We start from the raw sequence: 10286 nt of genomic DNA, 5'->3' as shown, positions 1-10286 counted from the left end.
TATATGTATGTATAGACAAGTATAGATGAGATAAGCAGTATAGGTAATAAAGGTTGATAAGTGAGATAACTAAATTAAAAGGTGTACAATGGGTGGCACGTGGCACTCGGCACTCAATACAAAACGGTTGACGTAAGCTATTTAGTCGCTTAGTACAGTCGACAAACTGACGTTGCCATTCGAGACGTGTCTTGTTAGCTTGCATTAAACTAACTCGCATCTATAATGCCTCCATGTAAATGAATATGTTAGAAATAATGATATGTGATTATTTGTATATAATTAAACTATTCAACATCAAAGTAACAATTAATGTGAAATATCACATAATATTCGTAAAAATATTTTATTTAATAAAATGTATAATATCTTTCATTAAAATGTGGTCCATATAATATAACGCTCTACCACTATCGCTCCACCGCCATGCCCAGAACTCAGTGACTATGATGACATTAAAAAGATGTCTCCCTATGTTAATGGCCACAAGTGTTATTAATTAACTACATTCAGTAAATTATCATTATTATCAATTCCATAATAGCATTATTCCAAAAAATGTATCAAAACCGGCAGTGTTCAATATTAGCAACAGTTGCAAAAGGTAAAAGAACATTAACCGATCCTAATTTGTGTAAATTCTGCTTACGTGCAGAAAGGCATTAAATACTGGCTTAAATTACTACATGTGGCCGTCGGGACTACCTATCATGTCGGTGCGCTCACATAAGTAGAATGAGATTACTTGAAGACAGTAACAATATGGGTATACCGGGGTTGCCCGTACGCATCCCCACGGTTACATAGCGAAGGTTTTATCGCTGAGAGTGTTTAGGCACATGGAGTGTTGTAGTAAGGTGGCGGCGGGCGGGCGCTCGTCCGCGCCCCGCTGTTATTCGTTGAGGATGCAGGTGCGCATGAGGGCGTCCACGACGGAGTAGGGGTCGCAGTTGGAGGCCGGCCGCCGGTCCTCCAGGTAGCCTTTCTTCTCCTCCGCGACCGCGCGCGGTATCCGGATGCTGCTGCCGCGGCTGGCTACGCCTGAACACAAACAACACGCACTGTTTACTACACGTATTATAATCTCCACGTTACATGAAAGCCTTTTCCTACATGAGAGGATAAGATGATATAACAATGCACCGACAACATACCTGCGCTAAAGTCGTTAATACTGGCGGTTTCGTGGAGACCGGTCAACCTTCTCTCGTTATCCTTTCCTCCGCGGGGATCGTACACCTTGATATGCTTCATGTGTACTTTGGACAGCTTGTCTATCGCCTTCTCGATTTCGCTGCAAGCACATCACAAGATATAAGAAAGTCCTCTAGAAATAGTTGTAATACTAAAAAAATATAGGTAAACCAAATTAAACTTGTTAAGAAATATCAAATTGTATTTAACTACTTATTTTAAAATTTTAATTGGCAATAAATTTTGGCTAAGAAGTAATTAAGGAAAGGGAGACAGCTAGGAACGAAGGAAGTAAGGAAATGGTAATACTTAAGTAGCATATTTAGATGGTATTAAGACTTACATAATGCCGTTCTCTTCTCTCATCTTTTTAGTAGAGAAGTTGGTATGTGCTCCTGAACCGTTCCAGTCTTTCACAGGCTTGGGGTCGAAGGTGACGATGACGCCGTACTCCTCGGCCAGCCGGTGCAGGATGTAGCGCGCCACCCACAGGTCGTCGGCGGCGCTCACGCCCACAGACGGGCCCACTTGGAACTCCCACTGAGAGGGCATCACCTCAGCGTTAGTGCCAGACATAGGTAAGCCAGCATAGAGGCAGCATCTATAAAAACAAACGGAAAAGGTATTGGTTAGATAATACATTAGCTTAGGTAGTTAGTTGCATTAATTGTGATTATGACGGTAAATAAGTAGTAAGTACCGGTAATGTGAATCGACGAGATCTCTAGCGAATACTTTATTGGCACCAACTCCGCAGTAGTAGGGCCCCTGTGGTGGAGGGCAGCCGCCAGGAGGCCATCCGAAGGGCCTGAGATCCGCGTCTAGGAGGATGTACTCCTGCTCGATGCCAAACCACGGCTCCTCGTCCTTGCACTTGTCCGAGGATTCCTGGCATCGAACGCGGTGGTTGGTCTCCGTGGGCTCCATGTTGTACTTGAAGGTGTCGCACATGACCAGCACGTGGTTGCCGCGGCGGAACGGGTCCTTGTACAGGGCGCGCGGCACCAGGAACGTGTCTGAGTTGTGCCCGTCCGACTGCCCAGTTGAGCTGCCATCGAAGTTCCAAATAGGCAAATCTGTAACGTAAATAACAGCATTTAAAACGTCTTGTTTTCACTTTGATCGAACATAAGATATAATATCAAGTCTAGCTTTCTATCTTACCTACATTGATTACGGTAGCTAAGCACGCATTAAAATGTAGGTATTCATATTAGGTTCTGCGCCATTTAATATTCACTATCTAAAAGATACGATGGTATAAAGTCTATTTTTTTATTCGGTAGACTAAAATGACATTTCATAGTATGAACATCATGTGTCATTCCATACTATGAAATGTCATTTTAGTCTACCGAATAAAAAAATAGATTTTAATATTAAAGTGATTTCATCAAACTATAGATACAAGTGTCAATATTCTGATTGATTCTACAAGTTTTATACCTACGTACATATTAATTTGCTAAGTATTTTATTTTATTGCATATATTTACATATACTTATAGGTACTAAAATGATCCATTCTCATGTAAGATAAAGTACCTACCTATGTACATACCTACTTGTATGAGGTATGAGATCTATCTTTAACTGTAGCCTAATGTTCTACCATAATGTAACTAATCGACTGTCTACGAGTGTGAAGCACATTCAATATTAAATGAAGTGAGTGAAACCTTTCAAGTTCTCATCAAAGCTATCCCTATTCTCCCGTTCGCGCAGCTTGCAACGGACTTGAAACACGTTTTCCAGATCTTTTGGTAGGGAGAACGGCAAATATTTCATTGTGTTTATCCAGGATGAAGGACAAAAGTTTTCCTTTTCCCATTTCGTGTTTAATTCTTGTAATGTTCTAGTCAGCAAATCAACTGTGTAAAACACATGAGCATATAAAATATGTCGCATTTACGCAGTTCCTATTATCTATTGCTGACGTATACTTAACGACGCAAATTATGTAAATTATTAAGAACACTATCCGCCGAAGACGAATAGGGACCCGTATCTCGTAATCTCAAGTTTATAACGTACCTATATCTACCCAAGTATTTTATTTTGGGTAGAATGATAATTTCCGTCATACCAACTACATAATTATTACTTATAATCCTTAAGTCCTTCCTCGGCACTCATAATATTTCCATAACAAGTTTTATCTGAATCGGGTCAGCGATTTAAACTCGAAGAAGTAACAGATAGGTACGCAAAATAACTTTCGCATTTATAATATTAGTAGGTATATGGGTTATTAATAGGGAGACAGCTCTTTCGTATATGTACCTACTTAATTCATAACATGAAGAAAAGGAAGTGACGCTTTATTTAAATTTTAAATTGATCGACAAATGCTAGCTTTGATGCAGATTATTATCCCCCTCCTCCCGTTACGTAAAGTGGTTATCTGCACCCATATTCGGCCTAGAATTTTTTTAGATACTTATATGTACCTACTAAAATCAGACATTAAGTTAATGATTAAGTTTTAAGCATTCAATTTAGGAAGAGGATTGTATAGCAAATAGACAACAAGATTTATTAAGTAAATAGCGTTGACGAAGTATATTGTTTAAATAAAGTTCCTATTAGGTCTAATTTTCCCGATCCAATTAATGTCGTACACAGCAGTAAAAGTAACCGTTCCATTTATGTATCTACGTTAATTGATATGATTATCAACATTACCAACTTACTCAGTTACCCGACGGTCGTTTAGGCATAAAAGTTGCGTCGTGGTCAGTTGTCATAATTAACATAACATCAATGACATAATATGTTGTTGTTTACTAGTCTATATACAACCTAAGCGGTTGAAGGCCAAACATTTTATACCGGGAGTTCTAATTACCATTATTGTTAATGAGGATGTATTAAAGCTAGTTAAACACAACGTAGGATGTGTCGTAGGCCATTAAATTGAAACGTGTTTAAAAATAATTCCAGTGTACGTAAATAACCTTAAGAGCAAGTTCGGTTATTCCACAATACATATTTATTGTGCAATTGGCGCGTTGCTTAAATGAACTTGTTGAAATGTTGTCAAACCTGTAGTCGACAATTGGAAAGCAGGACGCGTGTGTTTGTGTAGGTACTAACCTTTTGCTACTTTCGGTATGAAGTTCAAGGTGCGGTCCTTACACCGCAAGTGCTCGCCCGTGCCGTCGATCCAGATGTAGGTGGCCAGGATCTTGTCGGCCGGCAGCGGCAGGTCCTTGTACCGGTTCAGCAGAGTCTTGGAGAGGACCGCGTTCGGCGAGTTTGTCAACACCGGCCCCGACAGTATTTTGGGGTTATCTGTCCCGATAAATAAATTATTACATTCATCCTTGTCACAAATTGCGCTTATTGCGACATTAATTACTCGTACCAGGTCGGCGATCAGTAATCAGATTAGACATAATATTAGTAGGCATTGCTGTGATTGAATTTCAAGACAAAACAATACTAAGAGTCGCGAATACTTTGCGTGCTATGGTCATAAAATTTCAAACAAACGTGTATTTAATAAACAATGATTTGAATTAAGATAGGATCTAAAGTTCTCATAAATAAAAATACATAATAACAAAAACAATTTAGACATTGACGTTTATAAATGTCGCTGATGGGACAGAGTATGTACCTATTTTATCCAAATAGTTTAGTATGATTAAAAGTTAGTTATATTAAGTCTAATCTTGGTCTAATCTCGATGACCGAAACTTTGCTTCGTCAACTTGACAGGAAAGCTATAGGTACTTACCTACTACCATTGATTTAATTTATTTTATGCCTTTTACGGCCCGTACGTTAGGTAGGTAAGTAGTTACACAAACGACGAAACAATATATTTTCAATGAGGGAAAGATTTATAGGTACACCTACTAAATATTACTGCGGAACTAGTATCATTTCAACAATATAATCAAAATTACCTTCTACTTTTCCGTCACCCATTTTGCTGTCGTTCAACTGTTCTGATTACAACCTGTAACAAACAATTATACACACATGTTAGACGGCCATAATACGAAGTTAGCCTAGACAATAGGTAGGTACAGGTATAGAGTCGGTGCGGAAAGAGTAGTAGGTGTGCATATAACATAATATTTAACAAGTTCCTCAGATTTCTCCAGAATCCCGTCATGAGATTCTGACCTAATGACAATGTAATCAACTGTGAAGTATATGCATGAAACAAAGTAAATTCTTAATTTTTCAGCTGTTTGCGAAATCGGGAAACATGGTTAGGTACATAATAATAAGTATAGTTTGCAAAAGTTGTTCGTCACTGGAGCATAGGCAAGAGTAATAAATTTACCCACAGTGAAAGCGCAATAGAGCGAATCTTCTGTACACACAATTAAATTAGTAGGTATTCCGAATGCATATTTTCCATAACCTTTAATTCTGCGGCGAATTCAACGCATCTTGTAAAAGCCATTAGGCTAGATTTATGAATTTTATGATGCTTCTGAAAATTAGAAGCTTTAAATTACGCTTATACGTGGCAAATGAAATATTGACAAAAAAAAATGGACGAAGTACACATAACACATAATTATTATTATGTAGGTAAGTAATCGTACTGAGCCCGAGTTTTTATGTTGTTAACATATACCTATTTACAAATACAGATTAGAAATTAAATAGTATAAGACCCAGCATGCGTCCCTACTTAAAGCAACAATAATAACCATATACCTAATATTTCTCATAATATCTGACGCTAATTCAAATGTTACAAGCCTTCTTGATTTACACAACATCTAGAGAGCCCAAAATGTTGTGGAAGAGCCCCGGTACACGTTTATCAGATCACAACAGGCACACACTACATCTACCTTGACATTTGAAAACTAAACTACTGGTATGTTCACTAAAGCCACCAAACCAGCGAAAGGCTAGCTAAGTAGGTGTCTTTGGACATAATATGTACATCTAATTTATGGTAGAGTGTGCTGCTAGACTCCAACTAACTTCGCTACTAATAATAACTAATTGAACTCTAAATATAAATAAGTATCGTTTAATACAAAAAACGCTTAGTAAACCAACTCTCCTTGGAAATCTTGATGTAATAGGTTTTGTATACATGCCTATGCTCTCTATGCGATAAATATTTTAATTAGTGGGTGTGGTGAATTAAATTCAATAATTGTCATTGATGATGAGTTGATGACCTACCTATTGAAATATTTAGTATTACTTATTCCTTAAAACAGCGATCAATGCCAAGTAGGTATGTGTTTCGTTTTTCTTTTTGGTCAATCCACTTAATCAAAGATATATGTAACTCCGTATACGATAAGTAAAGTCTAAGAAAAAAAAAACGAATAGACATATCAACATATTGCGAGAAGCTATTTATCCTGTCATGTCGTATCATTGTGTATTTGCCTCGCGGAAAGTAGAGTCTGTTTGGAAAGAGAAGAGCCGTGGAATGTATTGGGCCCCATACATTCCACGACTCTTCTTTTTCCGCACAGACTAGCTAAAAAATAATCATCTATTATGTATATTTTAAAATAAAGAAACCCTTGACACAGTGTGGAAGCGAAATCGATTGGCAATTTGCCCTAAGTGCACGGCCGTAAGAGTTCGAGGAACAGTTCGATACAAATACGAGCCAACACGCGACAACAGCATTTTTATTACACCTCGCTACTTCTGTCGATACACCATAGCTATGTATGTATTAGGTACCAACCTAATTTAGTTCTACACTATCTGAGATATAGCAAACAGTACAGTGCACTGAACTACCTACTTCGTTTTTGTAGACATATTAGGCATGCTCCAACCTTCTACTTCTTAAAAGTTGTATGATTAAAGCCTGGAAAATTTTAGGTACCCAAATCGTAACTTTCGTATTGTCCACTGAAAAGACGCCAGTTTTTATTTTTAAATATTTACGTTTAAATATTGTCCGTATTATGTTTAGCTTTCAAAAAAGTCTAGCTTGCCTGCAGGATAAATTTCGCCACAGAGGCAACCTATGAAAAATACTACCTATACAAGTATACATACTCGAAAGAAATAAGCAAGTCGGTAAAGTTATACAAATTTAAAAATAAACCTGCAAACCTACATCTATCATGTTATGTTTTTTTACCGAACACTATATTACAGTAATTAGGTAAATAAACAAGTACCTACTTAGTTACTTGTAAATATATAGAAATATGTTAGGTAAATAAAAAACCTAGTGATACGGAATCATCAAAGCCGGCACTGAGCATGTGTCTTTGATTAGCAAGATAGCAATTCGAGTTGTGTTTGTGTATTTTGTTATCTTGAAAAAGTGGTGCCAACCAGTCTATACTAGATGCCGGTTGCTATGTTAACGGATATTTCTTACTATCAAAATGCTAAAGCCGCTAAAGGGTATGCGTGTACACTGTAATGAACCTCCGTGAGTGGAACATATAAATACAATTTGAAGAATATTTGTTTCTTACTCTTTAACACAAAAAAAATCTCTTGAGTGTATTATATTTTGTACAGATATTTTACACTGACGGGAATGAAAAATTGTATAGGGGTGCAATTAACGAATTATACGCAGGCGAAGTTGTAGACAAAAGCTGAATCGTAATATCTGTAGGAACCTATAGATACAGTACCTATAGGTAATAAATAGTGATGTACCGACTATGGTTTTGGCCGACTAGCCGACTAATCGGCGCTCGGATGGCCGATTAGTCGGCCGACTAGTCGGCTAGTCGGCCAAATTCATAATCGTTACTTCCCGATAAAGATTACAAATGTGTATGGCAACTGTAGTAGATTTATTCAAGTTCGGATGCATTATAAAAACATTTTTTTTTGTCCTTGCGTCGTCGCGCTTTCAATATCAACTGAAAGATATTCTGTGCTACTGCGACGATACACCTACATAATTACCTATACATGAATTTAATATGAACTCAAGCTCATTTTGTAACCTAAATACGTATTTGAGTAAAATGGGCGTGTAAAATTTGATTAATATTGGCTTTTTATTTTATTTATTTCCTGCTTTCTGTAATTAATAATAGACCGACTATCGGCCTTTTTTGCCGACTAGTCGCCGACTAATCGCCGACTACAAATGTGGCCGGATAGTCGGCTTTCCCGACTAGTCGGCGACTAGTCGGTACATCCCTAGTAATAAAGTCTGAGGCCAGGGATTATTCCGCGCATTGCCTTCGCCTACACTACGCCTGTGTTAGTAGTTATTGCAATGCAAAATTAATCATGTCTCACGTAGAACTAGTTTATAACTTTGCTGTGGTATAGATAAAGATCGTTTTGCAAAGCATTACTTAGGTTCTAGTCTCTCAGGTGCCTACTAAAGCATTCAGCTAAACATAAATGTATCTCAATAGATTTGAGCTCGCTATAGTTTACATGAACGCAACGTGACTGAATTTGAACATAAACAACGGCTACCAGTACAATAAATTAACATGGTGTGGAACGCAAGATGCATAACAAAGGATCCGGAACCGTGCCAGAGTGATTAGTGACTAGCTGAGTAGCATCGCCGGCATTGTTTTATGCGATGTATTAGTGATATTACGTACCTATACTATACACATGTGCCTAGTAGGTATTAAGGCATCTGTAACCTCAACGACCTTAAACGTGCATATACATATAGTGCATACCATAAGTACCTATAAGAAGCAAAGACATCGCCCGTGTGTATGTAAAATTTATATGTGTTTTTTGTGTATTTAAAATTTTAATTTATCAACAGAGTTATTTTTTCCAAAAACGTTTTGTTTACGAAATATGATACCTAAACGAGGGATAAATGTATAGATAAATAGTATAGACGGATAAATAATATAGAGAATGACGTGAAAATAGGTAGTATCCTATGACTCGTAGTTTATAGTTATAGTCCTCCTAAATGAACACTGACAATACTGTTCGCCTTAAGTGGGCCTGTAAATGATCAAGTCAGGGCTGACACGCCGCATTCGTTGCGAGCACGTGCTCATTTGAGTCACTTCAGTGACTTACAATGTTCATCAGCTACTGTATATAAACAAATCGGCCCTTTTCGAGTCGTCGCTCCTAATAATTATTTATATCGTTGAGATATACGACACATAAATCAATGATTTGTACCTTGTACTTCAGTTAAATTCATATTTTTATTGTACGTGGACGGCTTGGCCTGTCATAATGTAGGTGATACAACGTTATTTTGGTGGGTCGCATCCCACCAAAATAACGTTGTATCCCAGTCGTCATCGTCTTCGTATATCTGAACGATATAAATAATTATTAGGAGCGACCACTCGAAAAGGGCCTCTTACATATATAAAACAAATAGAGTACCTACCACTTCATCTTCCTCGCGTTGTCCCGGCATTTTGCCACGGCTCAAAGGGAGCCTGGGGTCCGCTTGGCAACTAATCCCAGTAATTGGCGTGGGCACTAGTTTTTACGAAAGCGACTGCCATCTGACCTTCCAACCCAGAGGGTAAACTAGGCCCGCATTGGGATTAGTCCGGTTTCCTCACGATGTTTTTCTTCACCGAAAAGCGACTGGTAAATATCAAATGATATTTCGTACATAAGTTCCGAAAAACTCATTGGTACGAGCCGGGGTTCGAACCCGCGACCTCCGGATTGCAAGTCGCACGCTCTTACCGCTAGGCCACCAGCGCTACCTACCACTTAATGACGTTTATCGAAGCGGGAACGTCGAACGCAATACCATGCAAAGTTTTCAAACATGAAACCGGTCATTCATTACCTACTCTATAATATAAGTAAATATGTAACGACTAAAGTTCAAGGGTGATTCATCGACGAACAATTGATTAGCTTGTAGATGTTATAAGTCAGTACTAGCCATGTTATTGTCCAAAACCCGATATTGTTTTATTGATTTTCTTTGTTCTTGTATACCTATTACGTACCTATACCGATATTACCGATCTACCCAATGTTCGATTACATCGAGTTTGGGTACAGGGTGGTGAAAAGTTTACGACGTAGGTATTTAACTATTTACTCGATTGGAAATGGTAAATCTCACAAAATTTAGGTACAAGTTGGTGCTGGTTTCTTATAAAGAATTTAGACAGGGGGAATAGCAAAAACATTGAACG

At 37.9% G+C, this 10286-nt stretch overlaps 1 protein-coding gene across 1 annotated transcript; it reads right to left on the bottom strand.

Annotated features, from left to right (window-relative positions):
- Positions 1-267: 267 nt before the first annotated feature.
- LOC134661466 (glutamine synthetase 2 cytoplasmic) lies at positions 268-5228 on the bottom strand. Its single transcript, XM_063517577.1, has 6 exons — positions 5109-5228; positions 4291-4488; positions 1895-2270; positions 1538-1795; positions 1155-1294; positions 268-1041 (listed from the first exon to the last, which is right to left on the bottom strand). Exons 1-6 carry the CDS (start codon positions 5128-5130, stop codon positions 893-895), a joined length of 1143 nt encoding a protein of 380 aa, XP_063373647.1. The 5' UTR covers positions 5131-5228; the 3' UTR covers positions 268-892.
- Positions 5229-10286: the final 5058 nt, after the last annotated feature.

This window comes from Cydia amplana, chromosome Z, assembly GCF_948474715.1.
Source record: "Cydia amplana chromosome Z, ilCydAmpl1.1, whole genome shotgun sequence".
NCBI classification, from domain to species: domain Eukaryota; kingdom Metazoa; phylum Arthropoda; class Insecta; order Lepidoptera; family Tortricidae; genus Cydia; species Cydia amplana.
This window is presented reverse-complemented; position numbering and strand designations above follow the sequence as displayed.